General features: G+C 35.5%; 1 protein-coding gene across 1 annotated transcript; it reads right to left on the bottom strand.

Annotated features, from left to right (window-relative positions):
• Window positions 1-434: 434 nt before the first annotated feature.
• LOC134531470 (NPC intracellular cholesterol transporter 2) lies at window positions 435-25,528 on the bottom strand. The gene is made up of 5 exons (XM_063367183.1): window positions 25,410-25,528; window positions 5,783-6,055; window positions 3,971-4,078; window positions 3,321-3,499; window positions 435-648 (listed from the first exon to the last, which is right to left on the bottom strand). Exons 2-5 carry the CDS (start codon window positions 5,844-5,846, stop codon window positions 565-567), a joined length of 435 nt encoding a protein of 144 aa, XP_063223253.1. The 5' UTR covers window positions 5,847-6,055; window positions 25,410-25,528; the 3' UTR covers window positions 435-564.
• Window positions 25,529-26,323: the final 795 nt, after the last annotated feature.

A 26,323-nucleotide genomic window follows, 5' to 3' on the forward strand; every position in this document is an offset into this window, starting at 1 on the left:
GGGGGGATCGATGATTCTTTATAAAAAAGTATATTGCCCCCCCTTCGGAAATCTAGTTGTTGCGCCTCTGTATACATACCCTAGAAATCCGCCAATAATATTTATCCTAAACATCCTTCCACCTCTATATTCACTAGATTACATGGACTTAGTTCGCGTTAAGTTGATCTGTGTGGGAAAGAGACTGAAAATAAGAGAAAAAAAAAGGGAGGGGCGTTTGTGGACAGTAATAAACGACCGTGTTAGAAAATTGAAATTGTTGGGAATATCGGTAATCTGTGTTGGGCAAACACAGTCTCTTAAATAATATAATTAAATACTTAAAATGTAATGAAATTCGCTTATTTGATTTAACGACTATGAATGTAGATGTTGTTAATAATATTTTCATTTAATATGTATTATTATAGGTACAGATACAAAACTACAGTTAGTGCTTTTTGTATGAAATTTATTTTATTAAAATTAAATTAAGCTGATTCAGTTACAGAGAATTCATGTAGTCTAGCTGTAAGCTAGACCCTTCGTACATGACACTTGTTTTCCATGGTTCTAAGTAGTGGATCAGGCAACTTGACCAGTGAGCTTAAAGCAGGTGACAATTTTGGAGCTGTCGTCAGCTATGGTGAATGTGAGCTTGACATCAGACTGAAAAAAAGAAACACTAGATTAGAAATGTTTATGATTGTTATCGAATTTTTAAAATATTGATTATATTATATAAGCAAATATGTATTCAGTACTATAAACTAAATATAAGTAATTTTCTATAAAAAATAGATTATTTTTTTCTATCTATAAACTAACTTTAATTATATTATGTAAAAATAATAATTAATATATATTAAAATATTTTATCGAGTTTTCTTTTAGCTGGCTAATTTTGGGAACAAAATCTGACTAATTGAGTGTCTGCTAACGTTGAAAAACGCCATACATAGTTTTATTTTTCTTGCTGAGTGTACCGAGTCTAGTTTTATGAATAACTTGTCTCAAAATTTGAAGTCATAAAACTTCCAGTGTTTTAATATTTTCTGTAAATATTCAATTACGAATAAGTTTCTCTTCTCATATGCTATTAGTCTTATAGCATCTATATTGAAATAGTCCTAGATTTATCTTCAACTGTACACATTGTTTACTTGTGGCAAAATATGTTATGGTAAGGGGCTGAATTAAGAGAGTGTCAAAAGAAGTAAAATATTCAGAGCCTCTTAGTTGTCATTTCTAGGCGTTGACTCAGTAAACCACGAGCGAAGGAATTAAGCACCTATGCCGATCAGACTTGATGTTTCAGATATACGTTCACAAAGTTTATTTTTTCCCATGTTTAATTTTACTCCTAAAAATTTGAGTTTGTTACATTTAAGTCTATGAATTTGAGTATATTACTTCGAAATAATCAAGTAAAGTTTTAAATCGGGTACGTTCGGAACTTTGAACGTCATTATAGTTTTAACGGGATTACCAAGGATAAATGACTACACAGTACAATAGTATATAAAACTAGTTGTAATAAGCTGCTCTGCAGAAAGAAAAAAACAGCTGATCGCTGGTCTTCTTCAAAAAATATTTACACAAATGAACCCGTGAAATATGAAATGTATCCTACTAGAAAACAGGAAACATACTACTGATATAAATATCTACAGTAACAACAAACTGTGAGCTAACTGCGTAGTAGTCAGTAGTTTCTCTTACAAAGACGTGGGCCCAATTACCCACTGGGCCTCATTCCCCCACTCTCCCTAAGCTGTTCGATTGGTGCCGGATTACAGAACTGACGAACCATATAATTCTGTACTTAAGAACATCCAGGTACCACGAAACGGGGGTTCGTTAAGTCATAAATGCTATTTTTGGTTTATAAGATACTGAAAAGATTTTATAACATGAAAATCACTTTGTTTAAAACCAGTTTGCGTGCGGTTTTTCAAAGTTTTTGACACTCTTGACCAATTCTATTATATTTTTTGGAAGGAATTAATTTAGTGCTTGGCAAAAGGTAACTGTTACACAAATGTGTAAATAAATAATTTTATTGTCTTAATGTTTTGTGTTATATAAAGGAAATATTTAACTTTAAGTTAACCGTGGTATTAAAGGAGAAAATCAGACTTAACTAACAAAAAATTCCCAGAACATCCATTATCAATTTTTCACAGAGCATTTTAGCTTGTGGCAAGCATGCAAAATTACTTTAATTAGATTTTCTGTGCAAGTTAACCAAGCCATTTTGATTTTGAAAATATTCAAGGTTCTGTGGTGATTTTGACACCGACTTGCAATCTCCAGCTTGTGCAATGAGCTTGAAATAAGCTCGCCAAGTAAACTTGCCATACAAATTTTGTTTCTACCTGGACGCAATCTTGCATCAAGCTAGACGTTTGGAGATCAATAAGCTAAATTCTAGCCTCAAAAATATTATATATAACAAAAAAAAAATGGACTCAACTTTCCGTCGATGATAATAAAGTAGATGAGAATGGCGCATTTAAGGGATTATTGGGTGGAGGAAATGGAAGCAACCTGAAAAAAATTTAGTGGTTAAGGCATCGTCTACCACGTTTCCTAATAGCAAAAATAAAATCCACGTTCAACCCCGCCGCTAGTCGAACCCGGATCGCTTTAGTGAAAAACAAGTGATCCGACCACTTTTCCTTAAATGTTTGGTTCAATGGTAATTTTCATCACCAACGAGCCAATAACGTTTTACTGACATACTTTTTTTGAGGGTGAAATCTTAGTATGCAACGAAAATGCAATGAAATGCGCGCGCATCACACAACGGAAATTTAACTAGTTGAAAATCCAATGCGCATGCACGTTTCTGCTGTAGCCACAAGTCGAAGTCACCAAGATGGTGGACCTACGTGTGCAACATGAGCCCGTTTATATTTACTTTCGTTAACATCTGGGGATGTAATAAGCGTACTGGTGTGTCAAACGATACTTTGTGATAGTGAAACTATCATGGAATACACTTCGTAAACTTGAATAGTCAAAACAAGACATGATCGCATTTATTATACACCTATAATTTATTAGCAATTTTTTTTTTTCGGAACAAGCACGGCGTCAAAGATATTTAACATTTTATTGGTTCTCTATAACATTACGAAGAGAATTTTTCAAACTAAAACTTCCAATGCGTGTACATAAACACGCGCACCTTTTCTTTGTTTAATTTTACAGTTATCATTGACTTGACGGTTTTTTTTGACGAGTTTAGACGACAAAAACTGTCATCCATGCCGTTCCCGAGTCTCCTCCCGCACAGACAGCCTTCGGGTGCCGAGGGGAAGAAGTGGCGGCGGTACCTTGATCTGTATGGGCGGGATGTTCATCTGCAGGCTGTAGGTGACCGACTCGCCGTCCTCCAAGGGGCAGGAGGCGCCCACGAGGGCCCGGCAGCCGTCCTTCTGGGGCAGCGGGTAGTCGGTGGTGATGCCGAGCACGAGCGCCTTCACGTCCGGGGTCAGCTTGGTCACCTTGTGGTCTGCGACAGTCACAGCTCCTTGCCTCGCGTCCTTCGTCCCCGTGGAATCAAACCAATGTGCTTGGCCCCATTTGTTTTATGATGGTGGCTTTCGCATTCATAATGTTTGAACTGTAGAAATGAGGAGAGTTAATTTGAACAATTTCGCTGGCTAGACTTTGTTTCAGAGAATTTTTTTTCTCATATTCACTCAAAACTTTTGTAATTTTTGGGCGATTTTAGAGAAGTAGAATATGTTACTCAAAAATATGCATTTTCCATTTGCGTCAAGAAATAACCAGTAAAAATTGAATCTTAACCCATCAATTTTTATTTCTGTATATCCACTTAATTATCCCTGTTTGAAAATAATTTTAAAAAATCCAATTTCATGTTGACAGCACAACAAAGGATATATGAAACTAATGTGTAGGCCTACTCCCGAGGACACGCCGTGTGACGCGAATGTCTGGACAGCGGCGCGGCACTCACCGACCCCGAAGGTGACGTTCACGTCGAGACGCGCTCCCGGCTTGAAGTCGCACGGCTGCTTCGCACAGCCGCTCACCGCCAGAGCCTTGGGCGGAGTCCCGCTGTCGCCTGCAACAAGCAGTGGCTGTCTGTGAGCTGCTGCCCCGCCCTTCCCCGGCCTGGCCCCATCCCGGGACCTCCCCCCTGCCATGGCCTCCACGTTCACTGGCCCTGGACCCAGGATCGCCCCCCCCCCCCCCTAATTACACAGTCACATGCTACATTACAATTGCATGGGTTTTTCTTACCTACACTCTTTTTAGAATGTTATTGAACCTGAAAATACAGGGTAAAATTATAGTTACTATTTATGAGTCCAAACTAAGCTTAATTTACAAAATTAATTTTACTTTAAAATAACCAAAGCTAGTATGCATACATATTTCACACACTGAAATAAAAATAAACGGGGCTGGGCCAGGGCCCCCTCCAGGCCTGGACCCTGGACCCAGGGATCCACCCAGCCCCACCCTTGTGGGGGCCATGACTGGATGATACGACTTCACGAGTTGATTTTTTTGAGGTTTTTATTTTACTTTAAATACTTATCTAAGACGGATGTGAAATTATTTATAACTTAGTCTGGATTAATTATATACACTAGGTTATTTGCATTTGTATATTAAGTCCCATTTCCTCAGTTTTATTCGGAAGCATGTATTCCAGACTTCCGCAAACAGATTTACATATTGTATCCACCCATGTCTGATAAACTCTTAACAAAGCGATACTATGGATATGCATACGCTAAAGAGTAAAACTTTTAATTTGACTGTTCATTTTACTTTCTCCACATTACATTGGGACAAAAATTAATGTAAAATGAAATATTTTGGGCTAGTGGTGAATAAAAGTGTTGACATAATTCTAACGTGTTAAATTTAATGCCTACAAATTCAAATTCATTTCATTAAAATTATTGTCATGTGTGCTTAATAGAATAGCCCTGTTGGTAAATTTATAATACTTTCCATACTTCAGCACGGGCCAGAAAATTTGCTTTAAATTTTGTCTACTGGAAGCTTCAAGCAAATACTTTTGGCTTTCATGCCCAAGAGTGAATTAACCTGATTAATGCTACTGCCTCATAATTGTGCTGGTTTAAGTTTTGTCTGGTTGTAGAACCAAAACATTTTTTGGTATTATAACAATGTCTATTGAATCGTGTGTATATACGACTGAGATAAAAAATACAATGTTGCACTCATCCATCAATAATGCTACACATTCCAAAACTCCCGAGTAGAACTTATCACGTATTGCTCCCAGAATTAACTAAAACAAAATTAATTTAATAGAATTTCTTGGACATACGCCATTGCAGTTTTGCACTGTTTGTCATAGAAAAAATGCTAGGTTTTGTTGTCTGTCTGTATTTACTTGTCTCTTGAAACTGTGTCGTCGTTGTTAGCCCACTGTGTTCATCTGCGCTGTTAATTTGTTTCATGACTAAATTCCTTCCACCGAATTCTAGTGATGTAACTTTTTGACATAGCTGATTTAGTCTTGTTCTCTGTGGGTTTATGTTTCCACTTTTATTTCTTAATTTTCGTTCTTGAATTTTCCCCCCCCCCCCCTCCCCCCCCATTTCAGACAGTGCAAAACTGCAATGGCATATGTCCAAGAAATTACATTAAATAAAAATTCCCCGTTGCGTGAATCATTTAAAGAACGTAAGACAAAATTAGTTGTAGTAAAAATAATAATAATGTTTATATAATTGTGTGTGTGTGTGTGTGTGTTTGTGGTTGGCGACTCGACTTGGAGACTTACACTTGGTGAAGTCGGTGGCGACGGCCGCTGACACCAGCAGCACGGTGACGAAGAGTCGCAGCATGTTCCTCGGCTGAGAGAGTCCCGGGTTGGCGCACCTGGTGGCTGTGTCTGACGGCCAGGGCGCACTGCTCGGCCCCTCTTATACCGCGAGCGCGACCTCTGGAGACAGCAGCCCGCGCCACTCGAGGTCGCCGGCGCTGGATCACGTGATGCCTGCCCTCCCGCCGGCAGCCGCGCCTGCTCTTGCCTCGCGTCGCGCTGCAACCAGCACTAGGCAGTCGTCAGCCATCCATGCGATAAGTCTGCCATTTGTTCTCGATGTGTAACGCCTTAGCTCTCGGTGCCCGATATTTGGTGGGAGGAATTTCGTGAATGGAAAGGGAAATCGCACGGAACGGAAATGTGTGACAGACGGTGCTGCCATCTGCGGTGGAAAGTTCAGAAAGTCAAAGGGAAACTTTGTAGAATTAACTGTTTAATGAATTTTTAACAAGAGGGGAAATATTTTTGATATAATTCCTTCTCGAAAATTAGGTCCAAAGCCGGGGTTTAGTATTGTTTTCAAGTCTTTATCACTTTTATTTGTAGCCTTTTCATCTTATATTTAAAAATTTCCGTCTACTAATCAAATGATTCAGTAGTCAACCCAACTGCTCCGGCAGCGAATTCTAGCGGTGGGTTCGGAAATAACGCGTGATTCCCGTCAAGAAACACCATTTTCGTATATTTATCACGCTCAACATTATTTTAAAGAATTCTACGTTACATTTCGTGTCCGAGTTTCCTATTATAAGAGTATTTGCAATATAAGAACACATGAACTTGCTCGTTACCGATATTAGATGTTACACATCACAGGCGCGTACTGAAATACTTTCTCACGTGTTTTTCTTTAATGAGAATGATCTTGCTAGCTAACTAATATAATGATTGTCTACTAACAATAAAGTTATTCCTCTAATGTATGATACTGTCAGTGACGTGGCGTCTTCACATATTTGTGTAGATCCAGCCCTACAACTCACAAAGGTTTTGGAAATAATTCGATGGTTTCTCAGGAATCTTGGACAACCGAATTGTTAACTAGAAAGCATCAAATAAATGCGTTTTTTTTTCGAAGAGGTTTTGGTCATTAATGCCATGTAGTTCATAATGTTAATATTTGTTGTTTGAGGTATCGAGGTATAAGCAAAGCACGGACATGCACGCAAACGTTTGATCTCAGAGCACATTATTGCTTTCGGTCCTGGGACTTGGGACACAGCACAACTCTAGGCGACATTTCAAATAGAGAAAAATATTTACCTTTTAAAATTGTCATCCACACGATACCATTTTCGATCGTGTAGGAGCATATTGCATTCCATTAAAAGAATAATTTTATATTTACAAAATTTATGATTTATGGTTAAAGTGGGTAAATTTTCAGTTCTACTTATTATTGACCAACTGTTCGTACAACTTAATTTTCAAATAATCTTTTTTTTTTTTTTTTTTTTTTTTACCCACTGATTTCCTCACATATAATTCAAACTACCCCATAACAACAGCGAATCGTTTTTTTTTCCTGAGAAAAAAATATATGATATCATTAATGTAAAGGTTTTATGCAAGTTTCAGGTGTATTGGACGCGGTTAGTCAAACTAAATATCTAAAATACCTGTAAATTTATTAAGTAATTTTGTTTCAATATAATTTAACTCCCTTTATTATTTTTTATTTATGTTTTTTGTAACTTAGAGTGAACAAAATTTTGATTTTGAAAATAAATCATGGTATAATATTGTTAAGAAGAAATATATACTTCATAAGTGACAATAACAGGACCGTATTTTACAAAAATAAAATACTATCGTGTTCCCTATTGTACTTAACACATGAATAAAAATATTAGTTATAAGTTTAGTTTTTGCGTAGGAGGCACTTATTAAAAAAAATTAATAGATTAAAAAAATATTTGACTACTGGATATCTAATTTTATCAATATGGTTTAATTGTGCATTTTACCCTAAGTTCCCACGGGCAACTAAATACTGCTGACAGTGCATTATTAACTAAAATAATTAATTGTTTATTGGATGAAACATTTATACTTGTCAAGTTAACTGTTCATATATATATATTTTAAAATAGTTAAGCATTTTTACGGTTGTAGTCTAGAAATCACAATAGTCTTATTTGTTTGTTTTCGTGGTTAGGAAAACGTTTGGATGAAACAGGTCTCAAAGAGAAACCCAAAACTGACTTAATAACGCAATAATATCAAATAATCAGGAAAAATTATTTATTCTCCGCATTTTTCCATAGATAGGATAACAAATTTTGTAATTAGAACAATCATGTGCACGAAATATTTTTTAAAATAAAACGCGAGAATCAATATTTTTTCTTTGAAATTTTTATAGTAAGCTACCTGTACCCTATATGGCCTAATTAAGCTGCAGATATTTTTTTAAATTGTTAAATGACATAGAATTGCATAATGGACCTGGAATCAAAAGAAGGAATACTATTTACACATAACAGAGAGATGATAACCTCAAGATGAAGGGAATTACATAATAAAAGTTCACATCGACCATACTGGGTACACAGTGTTCTCAATATGGCCAACATGTAAGTGGTATAAAAAAAAATCACATTCACATAGAAACAAATTACTTCTAGTCTGAATTTTCAAAGTATGGACAATGAAAACAGTCTTTGTCATCTTTTGTCAGTCCGACACATTCTTCATGAAGATATTGTCCTCAATAAACGCACAAACGCATGTCCTTCACTGAAGTTTCGTTGCATACCTTACAATACCAAGAATCTTGAGTTTTATCTGAAGTCAATTTGGCCTTTTTTTCGTTTTGCTTGGAATGACTTTTGATTGTGACGCCTGGTAAACGAAACACACTCTTCTAATTAATTTTAGAAAAGGGTGCTAGTGCCATCTTTTGTATAGATGGTGACATTACGAAGTACTGGTCAGTAGGTCATATTGAGTACTAGGCCATATAGGGACAGGTACTTTATTATGTATTTCTAAGCCTGTTTGGTCCCATGTTTAATATCTAAATTTTGAATATCTGCTCTTACTGTTATATAAAATCACCCCTATGGTTTTTATTCCTGGCGAGATTTTCTAGAATGATAAATTATAAATGTGTTTTTCTTTCTGACGAGATTTTCTAGGATGGTAAATTATAAATGTAAGAGTAGAGGTTTCGGGGGTGTCGGTACCAAAAAATATGGTTTGGTTATTCCTCTAATTTACTACAAGCTTACTGCTCAGTAGCGCAAACTTTTTAAAAAAATCCTATAAAATATTTTACAGCGCATTTAGGAAGTTATAGTACACATTGAAGTAACGTCTTGACTTTATTTGTTAAGATTATCCAAGTTTTCTTAGTAAAAAATAAATCAGAAAAATATGATTTAAAAATGATTGAAGAGGTTATAACTGCTTGAAAGTAAAGCGATTACAATTTATTACAGTAACTAAGAGATAATGATTTTCACTGTTACTATGGGAGATAGCGTGTAAGACGCGATAAAGAAAATCAAAACCACTTAAAATTTAGCAAATCAAATAACAAGAAATTTATCATTGTAGCTATTGAAATCCCCTGAATCACCAATAAGCTTCACCCAAATTAAGTGGATGTTTTATAACGTGCATTTCTTTCCTTTGCATCGAACTAGCTAAGGAAACTTTTAGACAGGGAGATTTAATAACAGATGAATTATAATAAAATCACTACTAAATCACATATTTAGGTGGTGTGTTTATTCAAACATGTATGAAATAGTGTTTTATCTACATATTATATTATTCAAGGTTTTTTTTTCAGTGTAGTAAAAGGTAACAAATTGCCAAAAAAATGTACTTCTGAGAATATTATGTAACTAATAAGTAATTGTCGTGAATAAATTTGCCAGTGCAAATATATTTTGTTAGTTGTTGCAAGTATACTTTGAAATGTACTCAGGCTATTGGGTGCTCTTAGGTAACTCGATACACACAAATTTTATAATAATTGCGTCCGAAACCGCATCAGCTCATAAAATTGACGATGCTTATCTCTTGTTTTTAGTTCACTGATCTTCTTCGTGAAAGTTTACTGTGCTTTGTATAGTGGGATATTCCGAGAGGGAATTAGTTTTAGAACACTTTTCAGCAAATGCCTATTTTATTTGTTTTGATTCTTTGAACGTTTATTATGTTTTGCTTAGACAACGTACTACAGGCGGTAACGCGTGATTTCACAGAACACGGATGTTGACGAAAGACTCGGCCATGTAGCATGTAACATGGGGGGAGGGGGTTGGGAGTGCCGGCATGGCTGCGCCGGAACAGGAACCTGGGTCCTCTAAGCACGAGTCCAGAGTCTTGCCCACGGGTCCACTCGCTCCACACAGTCATCCCTGGGACACGGACACAGGCCAAGTCTAACGCATTTTCTAATGGAGTAATTTGTCGATAGGGATTGCTGATATGCGAATATTGAAAAATTTGCGAAAACAAAACATTCGTTTGAAAACTGTTGTGTACTGAATCGTTGAGGGAGTTAAATCACATAATTAGTAGGTACTCTATTCAGTTAAACAGTGAACACCAGAGTCTGGATTAGTGATATACGAGTGAAAATGGAGGATGACGATAAATAAATTAACACTATTTTCTACGAGGAAACAAGCTTTGTTCGTGGCAGAATTCAGATAGGGATTCACAAAAAAAAATAATAAAAGGATGTAGATAGAGGGATGGAGCAATGTTCAGAGGGGCGAATAGAATATGAAAATACTAGGGCACTGAATACCGATAATATAAGTAGTGTTAGCGAGGAATTAGTTGTAACAGATTAACTGTACTTAATGGAAATGTAACATATAATACAATTGCTAAAGGAGGTAAAATGAAAGCCCGAACGGGAGAAACGTATAAAAGTAGCAATAGAACTGTAAATGTTTTTTTAAATGGAAGAGAAATATTAATGTAAAATTACAGAAATTTTTAAATTTGTACATTTACTAGAACACGATTGCATTATTACCAAATAGTGTTCGCAGTAATAATGGATAGGTTTCTTACTCAGGGATTTATGCTTCATGTTCTCCCAGTACATACTTCCAATAGTTAAAGAAAAGTAAGTATTTGTAAACCGTTCCCTGAAATTATTTCCAGTATTAACTGCACACATAATAAGCATGGTACAACAAAATAACGTCAAATCGTAGAATATTCGATTATTTTTTTCCATGTATTAAAAAATTCCTGCTTCGATGAAACATCAATGTTAATTAAAAATTATTCCCCAATTTTCGTAAGAAATATTCAGTATTATTTTGAAAAAAAATTAATACATGCAAAAATAGCCATACCATGTGTTGTACAATGTTATAATATTTTTCGTGTAGTATTACAAACTATTTCTTGACAACTGGTTTCCAAATGAATCGTTTGTAAAAGTACAGCTTCTTTTTTCTGTGAGTGTTACTGATGTTATAACTCATTGATATTTACTGAAAATAATTACTGGCGTAAGTTTCGTAAATGCGAAGTTAACACTAAAGCCTCCGTTGACTAGGTGACCGTTAGTTATGCCTACTTGACATTGGTTATCGCAATAGCTACTAAGTACTTTTGCAATTCTCTAATGATGCACAATGTTATAGTTAGAGACCGGAAAAATTCGCGGATTCCTTTCGAGACAGGCTGGAATACAAACTCGTTTAGCTTAATGCTGCGTCAGTGATTGGACCGCAATTTACCTGAAGGACTCTGAGCCAATGGAAAACACTCAACAAAAGAAGTATCGAATCATAAGAATCGCAGTAAACAGGTGTCCCGAGTCGGTAGCCAATGACCAGGTGATAGTTGCCCGAGTACATAGATAATCGTGGAGTCTATCCTAGTGGTCATTGAAACCGCGAATTTTCCAGTACCTAGTTAAAGTTGATATTTCATTATCGTGACAGTACTCTCGTGACAGTGCTATTGTGAGCTGAGCTAAATGGTTCATATTACTCACGTTAGTTGTCTGCAATATTTGTTTTGGTTTCAAAAAACCTGTTTCAGCATTTTTACTCTGTCCAAAAATATGTATCAGTCATTCCAAAGTAACGGATGTGACAGATATATTTACCATCATTAAAAGTATAGAATAATCACGTTGTTGTAGTTTTAATTGGAGGATTATGCACACATCAGTACTTGTAACTTTTAAAACCAAACAAAAAATGTTATGATATAAGAAATGTATTAATATGGTTGGTAACGGACGTAACTTAAACATCTAAAAGTAATGAGACACAAACAACTTCAAATTCGTCTGATATGGCGCAAGTTAATGTAGCGATTATTTTTATTTGTGCTGATAAATGAACATAGAATCTTTCCATATCAGTGAAACTAACACATCTTCACTTGAAATAAGAATACGAGTGTTTTTTGTTGTGTAACGGATGTGACGCCTGAAGTAACGGATGTGACCAGTAGGAATACTGATTGTCGACCATTTTATATGTTCTGATGTTTCCAAGTAATTAAGAAGAATTGTGCAATAAACAGACTAAAAATGTAAAAACATCAATGAAAACATGAATTCATGCAAAAAAAATTGATATCAAGTAAATACATACAGCTTAGTCATGTTTTATAAATGTTGAACGTTCACTAAATTATAACTAAAGCGCGGGTTTTTTGAAGGCATAAAATACACGGTCTCCAATTACTGTTATGTTAGTAGCAGGTAAAATTTTCTTACTTGTTTGAAAATAATGTATTTTTTTTATACCGAGATCCATGGGGTTTTCATCCCAAGTATCCATGTTTTCTATTTTTATTTATTTATAGCTAGCCCTAGCCACATGGTTTAGCAATCATTACTAGAACCTCCCCTTCAGAAACCACACTTTGTGTTACTGTCACGTGTTTATTTTTCAGATTTTTTTTAAATTTTACTTTTTAGTTCAGCCAAAACATATATATCAGATAGGATACCATTTACTTTAATGCCACAACTTTGGATGCGTCTCGAAGATAAACTGCAATGTTGTTGGATGTTCTCAGAATTATCACTGTCATCACCTGTGCTGCTGTAAACATCTTTGCACCTTAATCGTTGGTTCTTGTGAATTCCAGGATTTTCAATCTGTGAAAACTGCTTACCAAAAATATTTACAGTTTTCAAATGGGACTACGCCGTGACACCCACAAGGAGATTATTTTTGTTGTGTGGAGGGAAGTGGTGTAGAGACTGAAGCCTATATGTATATTAGGAACAGTGTTAAATCTCGTGACAAGAAAAAGTTTTTTTAATCATCATATTTTGGTATATAAAAGTCTTCTGGTTTTGTGCATTACATGTCTGCAAGTATATAAAACATTTGCAGAATTAATACTGAAGTCTTTTGCCTTCACCAGTCCCCAAATCCCATTTTTAAGTGCACCAACCACACCATTCACTGCACCTTCCATGCGAAGCTGCGAATGTATTCCATTCAACTATCTTGTTCCATGCAACACAAGTTTACCAATGTAAATTTACCCTTAAACTGAGAGGCAAAATTTTCTTAAGAAAAAAAAGCTCCACAGTTGGCATGGCCAACTGTATATCAGTGTAAATAACTTCAAAAAGTCCATGCTGAGTACTTTGAGTGACTGAGATCAACACTTATAATGGCAACTGTGGGCACCTCATAATAGAACCATGAGCGACAGCTGAATACGGTAACTTGCCTCTGCTTCCAATGAGCACTCTGAATTTGGTTTTGAGCTGCAAGAGAATACTTCTCAGAAAACTCATTTTCAGTGACTTGTTCCTACCTTTCTATAGTTTCCCATTTCTTGCACTTAATTCTAGCATTGAGGTTTTGGTATTTGGTAACAAGTGCCTCAAATAATACAGACAATCTTGCAGTTATTGAGCATGCAGTTTTAATTTTCAATGTTATAACACACAGAACAAAACACTGTTGAGTATTCGATGTAAATACGCCTATTTGTGAAGCAAGTACTTCAACAATAGATGAATAATTCAAATGATGTCTGCATATGCAAACATCATGGAGTCATACTAGTTGGAAGGACTCGAGGTAGTTGGTTGAAGCATGAAAAACCTGGTACGAGACATCTTTATTTCTTAGTATTTTTCAATAAATTCAGCGTATGCTTCACCAGTATTCATAAGGATGTGACATATGGGAAATAGTAATATTTTTCCAGTAACAGGAGATTTAATGGATTTCACATATAATTTGCCAGAAGCTTGGCATCTTTGTTCATCAGAACTGTAAGAATCTGTAACTTAAGAACATATATCTTCTTTCTCACTGGGGCTTTTTTGAATTATTGGACTATCTTCGTGCATACTTCAGTGTTAAATGTACTTCTGGCTAGCTCTTGAACTACTGACATAACGTTTTCGTGGACTTGATGGCCGTACTGCAACAGCCCCCTTCACTGCTTTCTGAAGAGTTTATGGTCGTTTATAATATCCAAACTTGCAATTAGGGTATCACATTCAGTAGCCGCTAATCTTTTTCGTGATCTACACTTTTGCTGTCGAGCACTGGCCTCTGTACTTTTTTTTCTATCTTATTTTTGTCAAATGTATAACATGAAAATGTTTCTTTTCTTCCGGTTTCCTTTTTCCTATCACAATCTTTCTGAAGAAATACGGCCGACTTTTCTGGGTCTTTATTTTCTTCCATTCCTATACTCTGCAATCAGTAAACTTTTTAGTTATCATACTGCTTGAAATAAGAGCGATAATAAATAATTAGATGGCGCTTGCAAGCTAAATGTAAGAATCGAGTAGTGACTCTTAAATAATTATACTCAGAAAGAAACTGCATGCTACAACACTAGCTTGTGACTGAGTAACGTGCAGACGAAAAGTATGTCATTTTGGAAACTAAAGAGTCAGACCCACAATTCAAGATGATAAGCAACACAAGACACTTAGCTTAATGTAAACTTAAGATCATTATTCAAGCTCTTATTAGAAATACAAATTGTAATTTTCAACACTCACATTCAAATTAAGGCTTCTCAAACGAAAACAAAGGCGGAAGTATTAACTTATAAACGCCTAGAACATGGTACCAATCATTAGAATGGTTTCAAGAATGTTTTATTTTTTAACTGGGAAAGTTGTGGCTTATAAACATGTTCCATATCCATTACGAAATAAAATTTGTCATTTCCGTTATGATTATTTTATATTAAAATGAGAATTTATTTTTTTATAAAACTTTAATAATACATTTTTGAGAATATGTGTATTTTTTCAATTTATATTAATGGAAACTTAATGAAGTAGCCAAAAGACAAATTTTTACAAGTTTATAGTAAATGACGTGACATAAAAGATATTTACTAACGATGCTAAAAAAAAATTGATTGTCTGTAAAGTCAGTTTACGGACGATAGTTTAACGTGAAAACGTCATAACAGAACATTGATGAAATAACTGTATACTTTTATGAATAAAATTGAATAATTTTTATTGAATTATCACTATTTTGTATGGATACAAAGGAGTGAAATTAAATCTACAATTTAATTGATAAATTTACTTTTATTTGCACTCATTAATTAAAATATGTTTATTACTTTAACGAAGAGATTATTTTAACTATAACTTTTATACATGTTTGCTATTTAACTTCTTCCAATCTGTGTTATTCTGTTAAGGATAGGACGATGATAGGAAAAGTAAAAGTAGGAAACGAATGGGAGTGTTTCAAGTTTAATGTGCCTCGAAAAAGTCAAATCGATGGTTGTTCCAATCGAGTGGAAGAGAGATAGATGCGGCGCAAGCGTACAATGAGCGTAACGGGACACAGCGTAACGGGACAATGTGCGTTGCGGGACACTTTTTCGTGCGTGCAGCCGGCGTTCTTCCATTTATTAGACGTTGTGACGTCAATAATATTTAAACTTAGCTTCTTCTAATTGGATTTACACTCACAGAATACTACTTGATTCGTGCTACCTGGAACATAACCTCAACTTTCACAGCTAACCAAAGCGTAGACATTACAGCTGTTAACATATGATTTGATTGTGGCAGAGAGGTTTCATGCTGTTGATATGTCGCATAACATACTAACATAACAAAACCCTGGGGAAAGATCTCAAATAAGTGTTATTATTAGTTTTATGAACGTTGTTCTTTTATCATTTACAGCATGTATAAGTTTATAATGAGCAAAATTATTTTACATTACATGCTTTGGTGTCACTTTTCGTGGAATGGCAGATATTGACTATAAAAACGAAACTTCTACAGGTAAGTTAAAAAGCTCTTAAAATCTATTTGCAATCAGATAAATGTAAGAAATCTTTAGTGGTTTGTAAATATCGTCAACGCCTAGTTCACGTCGTTTGGAGGACCAGCCAGGCGGCCATCTTAACTGTACTTGTTCTCATGACAGTGCACGGGAAACCTTTGGACATTGACAAAGTAGTTTCCAGATTCACGAAACATTAAAAAATAAACTTGACTGGCTGCCTGGCGGGAAACGATGCAAAGTCGCCCCCGAAAGAACCAATGCCCCACAAACCCAATGCGGACATAAAGTCCAAGCACCCAACCCCCGCATGGCAGACACTTTCTACTCGATCTAAATCTTCTTCCTGAACCATCCCACTGTTTCCCGTAACCAACCTGCTTGTTATTAATGCATGAAATTTTGCATCCCGCATGTAAGTCCCCAGGGTTTTCCCTGTGTCTATGCAGGGTTAACCTGGGCCCAACTTATCTAGTTTTAATCTAGAGTTAAAAAGTGAGGGGAGTTAGTCATGGCGCCAATCGCAGCCATGGCTGGCCAATCCCCTCCAAGCACATGATTCATGCTACCTCCTTACATTGCTTAAAACCAGCATGAGTAAGGCGTATAGGCTTAGGCCTGACTTGATGTAAGTTTTTGGACCTACGCCATTGCTAAGAACTTTTTCTGTTGAAGAAAAACTAATAAATAAAATAAATAAATAAAAATAAAAATAAAAATACTCAAAAAAAAGGATACAAAAAACACACAAAATTAAGCAAACAATTGCTGTTGTCAACAAGGATATGAACACCACAAAATATTCCGAAACAGGAATATGGTCAGCAAACAAAGAAAAAACAAAGAAAAATGTACTAAGAGAACGAAAAAATCCCCACAAATGATGACAACACAAAAATATTGAAACCCAAAATAATTCAGCACAACAGTTGAAGCGAGACAAAAAACATGACAAAACGAAAAAAACAAACAAATACAATAGTTTTACCTAAACAGAAACAAGCGACGTTTCGGGAACTGCTATCTGCTCCCGTCCTCAGGCAGAGACGCACATGGTACGGAAACACAGGTGCGTCTCTGCCTGAGGACGGGAGCAGATAGCAGTTCCCGAAACGTCGCTTGTTTCTGTTTAGGTAAAACTATTGTATTTGTTTGTTTTTTCGTTTTGTCATGTTTTTTGTCTCGCTTCAACTGTTGTGCTGAATTATTTTGGGTTTCAATATTTTTGTGTTGTCATCATTTGTGGGGATTTTTTCGTTCTCTTAGTACATTTTTCTTTGTTTTTTCTTTGTTTGCTGACCATATTCCTGTTTCGGAATATTTTGTGGTGTTCATATCCTTGTTGACAACAGCAATTGTTTGCTTAATTTTGTGTGTTTTTTGTATCTTTTTTTTGAGTATTTTTATTTTTATTTATTTATTTTATTTATTAGTTTTTCTTCAACAGAAAAAGTTCTTAGCAATGGCGTATGTCCAAAAACTTACATCAAGTCATGCACTCCCATTGCACAAATCTTTTAAAGATAACAGGCTTAGGCCTGAGACTCACTTAGTTTCTCCCTAACCCAGACCCCTCCCAAACACACTTAGTTATTAGTTAGGTTAGGAATTTGTTTTAAACCATTTAAAAAGTATGTAGACTAGTCTTTCAGTACTCGCCACGGATGTGTAACATCTAATCTCGAAAACGAGCAAATTCCTGTGTTCTCATGTTGCAAACACACTTATAATACAAAACTCGGGAACAAAATTTCACGTAGAATTCTTTAAAATAATGCCAAAAGGGAAAAATATATAAGGAAATTGTTTTTTCAAGTACATTTATTGAAGCGAAATACACGTATTTTCCACACCCGCCGCTAAATAATTTGCTGCCTGAGCAGCTAGGACGACTATTGAATCATTTAATTATCAGACCGAGATTTTAAAATATATAATGAAACGGCTCCAATAAAAGCGAAAAATACTATAAAAAAATGCTAAACCACAGTTTCTGACCTAACATTCGACCAACATTTTTTTTAATACTGCCCATATTAAAAAAATTATAATTATACAGTTAATACTTAAAGTTTCCCTTTGTCTTTGTGAGCTTTGGTTCGCGCCACCCGCCACAGAGGGCAGCGCCGTGGTTACACATTTCCGTCCCATGCGACTTCCGTCGCATTCACGAATACTCCTACCGAATGCCGCATACCAACTATTGTTAGTAATAATTATAGTGTATGTATTTGTTAAAACGTGTCAAGCGACTTGCTTCTGTATTCTACTGGCAAAAGAGCACGGTGTACATGTGTGCTACTGTACCAAATGTGTGTATTGTACATAATTTGAATCAATAAAGACTTTTGAATTGTGAATTGTGAGAGCTAAGTTGTTACACAACAAAATTTTTAAAAAAAGTTTTGTGTTTTGCGTAGAGAAATAGTACACTTATAATTAACACTTAAATATCGAGTTCTCGGTGGCAGTCTTCACTGAAGCGCCTCGCTCGTGTATCAAGGGTCGTGGCTTCAATACCAAACCCCGACATGACTCAACAAGTGTTCCCGAGTGGTTCGGAACCCAATTTATTATTGTTTGGGGATGCTGTCGAACAAACCTCTATGCATAAGCATGCAAAGTGAAGCTATGTCAAGCAAAACAATAAAGTAGGTATTTAAATATCGTCTTAACTAGATCATATTAAAATTAAATATTTTTTTCAACATTTCTGAGTCAGTTTCTGAGTCAACATTTAATGTGTGTCTCTGTATCATAAATCAGTAGTTATAGTGTTGCGGCCTGCTCGGAAATATATGTTTGATTAAGCCCCTGCAAGGAACACATAAAACAGGGTACCTGCTAAACACTATGATATGATAATAATATATTTATTAAATTAAGACAAATCTGCGGTTGTGGAGTTGAAAGGAAAACGTATGAATGACAAATAACCAAAAAATCCTTGGTGAAAATTTTGAATTGGCTTGATAGTATGACTAATGCCTGATGTTAGTTAAAAACCAAGCGCGCTAGGAACAAGAATAGGCCTACGAAAAGAAAGAAAAAAATAACTAGCGATATAATTTCATTATTTAAAACAAGTATTCGCTCGTATGAGTATTTTTGTAATTAAAGTAGAGGGTGAATACACACGCAGTTACTTTGATTTTTAAGTTGAAAAAAAAAATATTTTCTTCATTACTGTAGACTTAGAAGAAAACGTGTCAATTTTTCGGGATGTGAAGGTGTCGTTTAAATATTTCCTCAGGCTCGGGAAGAGAGTTACTTACTTATCAAAAAAGTGTGAATTTTAAAGGAGAAAATTATTGATATATATCCACATAGACCCACATAATCATGGAAAACAAGTGAAAAATAAAAGGAAACCCCAATAAGAAAAATATACAAACTTAGTCGATCGGCATCGAAGCAAACACTTTCCAAATGTGACTTGAGTAAACTACCTAAAGAGCAGACGTGTTCAAACCCAGTGAACTGTTTTCTGAATATTATTTTTTAACTGAATATATTTTATTTAAATCTTTATATTCTTAAATATTTAACTTTATGGCAATTAGCGTTTTTGTAACAATAAATACATTAAAAATAGTATTACGAATAAAATGGACAGTCTGGAGTGGCATCTCCTGTTGTGCAATGCTGGTTACGCAATTGTCTAGTTCACCAATCAGGAGTCAGTGTCTAAAGTGATACTCACCTGTAACCAGGTGGCCGACGAAGCATGAGTGTTTCATTTTTTTTCTGCCACGCCAGTATTTACTCAGCAGTTGATAACCCCGCTGTACATCTGGCCACGTACTCCAGATAAAACTACATTTTCGAGAGCAATGTTCACTCTCAGGCAAATCCCGTATCACTATTCAAACATGTTTCAAGACGATTTTTGTTTTTCATTTTCCTCCGAACGGGCGGTATCAATGAATGAAGCACGTAGTCCTACCTAAGAAGTGATTGAGACCTTGTAATTGCATTTTATTTTATGTACTTAGTGCATTATGTATACTATTTATTATGCAAAAATATTATTATTAATTATATTTATTTCTCTAATTGATGTAATTACTTTTAATGCAATTATGCATTAATCCGTTTGTTCGGTTATTTCAAACTAGTAAGGCTTAAATAATGTTCTTAAATTTTAATTTAAAATAAACAATTAAAACACAGTAATCTGAAAATAAATGAATATTAACTTTGTAAATGAAATAAATGCACAAAGAAGTGAATGTTTCTTAATAATTGATGTTGAAACGAACAATTGATAAGTACTCCAAACCTGTTAAATAAAAATGCGAGGCGGTTTCCTTTCACTGAGGATTTTAATTTATAATGGGGACTTCAATTATTTTAAAATCTGCTTGTTTCTTGGTTTATGACATGAAAAAAAAATAATGGTTTATTAAAAATGTAAGACTCGTTAGCAGTTTGAACTATTATGGTGAACACTTTTATTACTGTGGACGTGGACTATCTCGATTAATTAAATGCGTGTTATTTTATGATTAGATATACACCAAAAGTATCCTATGTTAAATCAAACGCAAATTCTCGTGTATACGTCTTAAATCAACATTACATGAGTACATTTATAAATTATTCCACCAAGAAAAATTTCATACCATTTAGTCGAGAGTTGGACAGGATTTTTTTCAATCGACGACACTTAGTTGCAAAAATTTTTGTAAGTGAAGTGTAGAAGAAAAATATAAAAGATTAATTCCGTTGGTAAAATACTTTTAGAATCAATGGCTTACATTCGTTGTGTATATTCAGCATTTTCTAAATTTACTGTCATTTCCCACCCTGGAAGCAAACATGACTTCGGATTCTTCTACACCTGTAGAAGGTGTCTGTGCTCGAGATGATAGTGCTGAAGGACACTCTCCAAAATCTCTGAAAGGTTCCCAGTCTTGTGCCTGAGGAGAAGGTGGTGGTACTTGTTCTCTGGGCAGTGATCTTGGATGTGATTCTTTAGCTGAACAACCAGGCTTCCAGTGTACCATTGCCACATCCTTATGAACTGTTTGCATGCTATTATTCCTATGTCTCTGTCCAGCCGAATTGACTGCAACACCGTTAGAATATACTTTTGAATAGCTCTTTTCCTCCACAACTTGTGGCCATGCTCTTCGGAGTAACTGATCAGTTTGACGCCTGTGTGATTGCCCACCACTACTTGACACTACATGTATCAAGGACACTTCATTTGCTTTGACCTCTCCCAACAGCCATTTTGTAGTCCCACTGTGATTCATGTACATCACTGAATCTCCAATAGTAAAACTTCTCACTGTTTCAGGGATATTAAAAGTTTGAAGATCCTCACAAGCCTTTGACTGTATCTGTTCCAATGTCTCTTAAGTTTTCCTTTAATGGTTTGTACCATTATTTCAGCCTGACCGTTTGTAGATGGGTAAAAAGGTGTTGTTCATATTAGTCGGGTCCCATTATTTGCTAGAGATGTTTTCATTTCCCCAGACACAAATGCTGTTCCGTTGTCACTCACTATTCTATGTGGTAGGCCGTGCGAGCTGAATATGTCTCTAAGTTCTCTGATGACTGATGCAGAGGTCATAGACTGCACCTTCCTGATTTCTGGCCACCTGGAATATGTATCAACAACTATCAGGAACACTTACCCTTGAAATGGACCAAAAGAATTCTTTGCTAAGGTTTTGTTTCTGAAATTCAAGAAAAGTCTTTCACTTTTGTGGGGTTTGCTCGACTTTGCTGACATTCCACACATTGTCAAACCATTGCTTCGATGTCAGTGTCCATATTAGTCCACCAGATGTAGCTGCGAACTAAGGCCTTGGACCTGACAACTCCATCATGTGCTGAATGCAGTACCTGTTACAATTGTGTCCTTAAAAATGATGGAACAATCACACAGTTCCCCCACAAGATGCAACCCAGTAGACAGACAATTGATCTTTAAAAAGAACATATGGACGAATATCTTCTGAGACATCTCCCTCTGGCCAACATATGCAAGTATTTCGTTTAACTGGAGCCAGTGTCGGATCCTCTTCTGTATCTTGTGCTATTTTTTCTGCTCCTACTAGCAAGTCTGACATGTATTCCAGCATCAACACATCACCCAATACGTACTTGAATTTTAAACGTTTATTATGTATAGGCAACTGGCTCAATGCATCATCATGGCCACTTTTGGACCCTGTCTTGTGAAATAGCTGGCAGTCATACATGGCTAGCTACAAACTCCAACGCAACAGCCGGGGAGTATGTCTGGAGTGTGCTTAGTGGGATCCAATAGGCGCAGTAAGGGATTATTGTTATTCACAATATTAAATGTTCTTGCTATCACATATCGGTGGAATTTCGTGACTCCAAACAAAATAGCCAGCGCTTCTTTATACTGCAACACTATTAGAATAAGAATTTTTTACCAACTGAGACAACATAACAAGCACATTTTAACATAATAGTAATGCCCATCATTATTAAATTATTTGTGAAATAAAAGAAGCTCGGTTTTTCATTTAACAGGTGTGCAGTTTCTATTAATAATTCATTCATCCATGAATGATACATGGGAAATTATTTAATAAAAAACGTAGTAGTGTTAAATTACAGAACCAATTTTTTTCCCCAAAGATTAATGTGTTTATACTATTTATTTCTACTATAAGTAATAAATAAAGCCCTAATAGTAAAAAATAACTAAACTAACAAACTGAGCTATGTATTAAAAGTTATTACCTACAGAAATTAGGCACACAAACATTTAATAAATAATATTAGCCTATTGTGCTATTTGTATACTGCAATATTCATTTTAATATAATAATTTAAAACATATTTTTCATTGATGGAAATTACAAAAAGTAAAAAAATTGCATCGAGTTTTAATGCGCACGCTCTGTAACTGCGCTATAGAAACACAACGTAGAATACCATGAGATTGTGTTTGATCAATGTAATGATTCCACATTGCTAACATATTTTTTTAATTTGTGATTGCGCCTTTCTATGACTATTTAAGTTTACAATATGTATTCGAGAATAGCTTTGCTACTATAAATTTGGCACACCAATACGAATGGAGCGTTCCCCAATGTTCACGAATTGATGTGTATATATGTGTGTGTGTGCGCGTGTGTGTGCTTATTTATGCTGCAAAACGTAGGTCCGCCATGTTGACGACTTCGGGTACTCCCGCCTGTGGCCCTCATTGTGGTATCCCCAAATGCTAACGACAATCCACAGGTGGGAGCTCGACCGCAGCTCGTCGCTCGTGTCAATATATCGCCTATTTCCAAGCTCCTGTGCACGAGGCTACAATGACTGACCACATGAATGAACTAGTAAATTGGAATCATCCGCAGGCATTATAATTAATGGACATAGCCTCGAATCTGGGGAGCTCGCAAGATGACGCTCTGGTTATAGAGAGCGCCCGTGGCTTGTTAGTGTTTGTTAGTGTTCCCGCAGGCGAGAAACCCGACAGCGCTTGCGCCTACCGCCTGCTCGCAGTGCGCATTTGGGTACACATGCGATGTGCAGCGCTTCACGAGAAAACCACGCGATTTGAAAACTGCTCGAGATATCTGATTGGGGTCTGTTTACGAAAAGTACTAAGACTAAGCTGGGGGCAAATGAGTAGTCCTGTTTCCGTATTTCGGTTTTAAACTGTATATTAAGAGTGTTGAAATGGCTAAAACACGTATTTTCGGTGTAGTTTTTAGGCTTTAATCACCCGGTACAGCATTTGAAAGCACTCAAGGGACTTGCATTACACATTTATCTTAATTTCTCCACTATATAATGTTATGGTTACGGCTCGAATCTAATAGTTGTCCTATGAACGATAAGAAGACAGCGCGCCAATACACAGCCTTGCGCTTAGAGGCTATACCGTGCATGAAGCACCAACAAGCGCCGTGTTTATCATTCTTCTTCACTAACACAAATACGCTCATGGCTAGGTGGGCCCCTTAAGGTCCTTAATTCCACATTAGCGACGTCACGACCACTATTCACCACTTCATCGACTTGCGGCTTTCGCCCTCCTTCTCCTTATCCCCCCGCCCTGACAATCCACAATTTTATGTATTTCACAATAACGCAATATCGCTGAACGTAAGTCACGTTTGCAATTCAACTCCTGTAACTTCAACCCCAATTCAAAAAGCTATAAAGACTGGTAGCACGACAAAGTATTGGTTGAAAGTCAATACTAACTTTACACAATACGGTAATTATGTAGAGTACTGGCTTCGGTGAAATAAGGCTAATATAATATTTTAAATGAAAAGTTTGTTGGGTTAAGGCAGATACATTGATAAATTGTATTTAAAACACAAGTAATAATTTATACGTACCGTAATTAAAATGCAAACCAACCTAACCAGTGCTAGCTAATATGCTAACCAACCTTTCACTGTAATTACTATTCGCCTTACTTCCCAGAAGCCACTACTCAGCAAATTTACCCTAAAACATTGTGATGTAGCAAACAGATTTTATGGTAATGGGGTTAATTTTGAATGCAAACTAATGTGAACTCATTTACACGTCCTCTACTTCAGTTTAAAAATTTATCTGATATGAAGAGGTAATTACATTTTTTGTCGAATATTCTGTAAAAACATTTTGATAATTAATGTCCTTTCATGGCCAAGGTTCTAATATGTGTTATTTTTCAGCTGCTAATAAAACTTCTACAGTTTAAAATAAGACACAATTACATAGACAATACGTTAAAACTTCTAGTAGTTAAATGGAGTGTAACACTTTTATACAGGAGAAAAAGCCACCGACAGTAAATTTCATGCATGGGATGTTAGGAAGGGTAGTAAAATATTCGTAAGCGGGCGTCAGATGCCAGCTTTTTATTCCAGAAATCACTAAATGAACATATTATACATTTAACAATAATAACATACTTAAACGTGATTCCTGGATTAGGACATATTTCTAGAGATTGGTAGAGCTGTGAACACACAGAGTAACTGCCATTAATAAATAATCACATCAGGTAACACCCTTCCATAACATTTACAACTTGTTTTGGGCTATAAAAATATTAAAAGCCATTACTCTTATAAAATTTACTGAGCCTTCCTTGTTTATATTATTATTAATATTAAGACTCAATTTCAATTTACGGTTCGTGATAAATTTTAAAAGACAATTAAATTTTACTAAAATTTAAGCCCAAACAAGAATATATAAAAAGAGCTCCAATAAAAATATAACCAAACAAGATTATTAAAGAATACGTTAATGGAACACGAAGTAAAAATACTTATTGGCGTAAAAGTTATCATATATTAATAAATATATATTACAAATAGAATACATACCCTGCTAATAATACTGGAAAAGGTATTGAATAATTATGACTGGAAGCTTAGAGTTAAGTTGAATCACCGTTAAACTCGCGGTCATGGTATTTCTTTGTCTCTTATAGCGACATCGTAATCCCAAAGTTTTACGAACTGCATATCATGGAGGGATATCAAAAGTGTACCTCGTTTTTAATGTTTGTGGGTGTGAGATATTTTAGAAACCAAATATTTAATAGTGTGTATTCGTGCATGGAACAGGAAGAAACAGGATTTATATTTTCTTATGAAATGAACAGCTTATTTTCATTACGATATTTTTATCTAACTATTTAAATATTACATATTTTTACTGCGTTAAATTACTTCATTATATATTTATATAAAATTGAAAATCATGTATGCTCAAAGAAAACAAATTAGCTAATTTATTGCAATGGTTCATTATATATTTCTTTTGGTAAGCAAAATGTCTTCTGTAAAATTTAAGAAATCTATTGAAATGAAATATGTATCATGAATTTATTTTTTTTTAGATAGTCTTCAATACTCGTCAGTGATGTGTAATCATCTAACCTAGGTAATGAACAAATGCATGTGTTCTCACATTGCAAATAAACTTATAATAAAAACTCGGACACAAACTATAATGTAGAAATTTTTTTTTAAATAATCCAGAGCGTGATACACACACACACACACCAACACACACACACACATATATATATACACACACACACAAAGTATTCATTTGGGGCATTACTCGCCTCCTCCAGCGATCGCTATCCCTGTTGCGGCGCACGCACCGGCGCCGAGCGAGTATACTGCTACAGTCAGCTGCGAGCGAGTCGCCTGGTGCTGTCCACGCAGAGGACGTCTCTGGACGCCGCTACATTGTCGTCGCCTGAACACAACTGATACAGCGAGAACTC

Source organism: Bacillus rossius, chromosome 3, assembly GCF_032445375.1.
Source record: "Bacillus rossius redtenbacheri isolate Brsri chromosome 3, Brsri_v3, whole genome shotgun sequence".
Classification (NCBI taxonomy): domain Eukaryota; kingdom Metazoa; phylum Arthropoda; class Insecta; order Phasmatodea; family Bacillidae; genus Bacillus; species Bacillus rossius.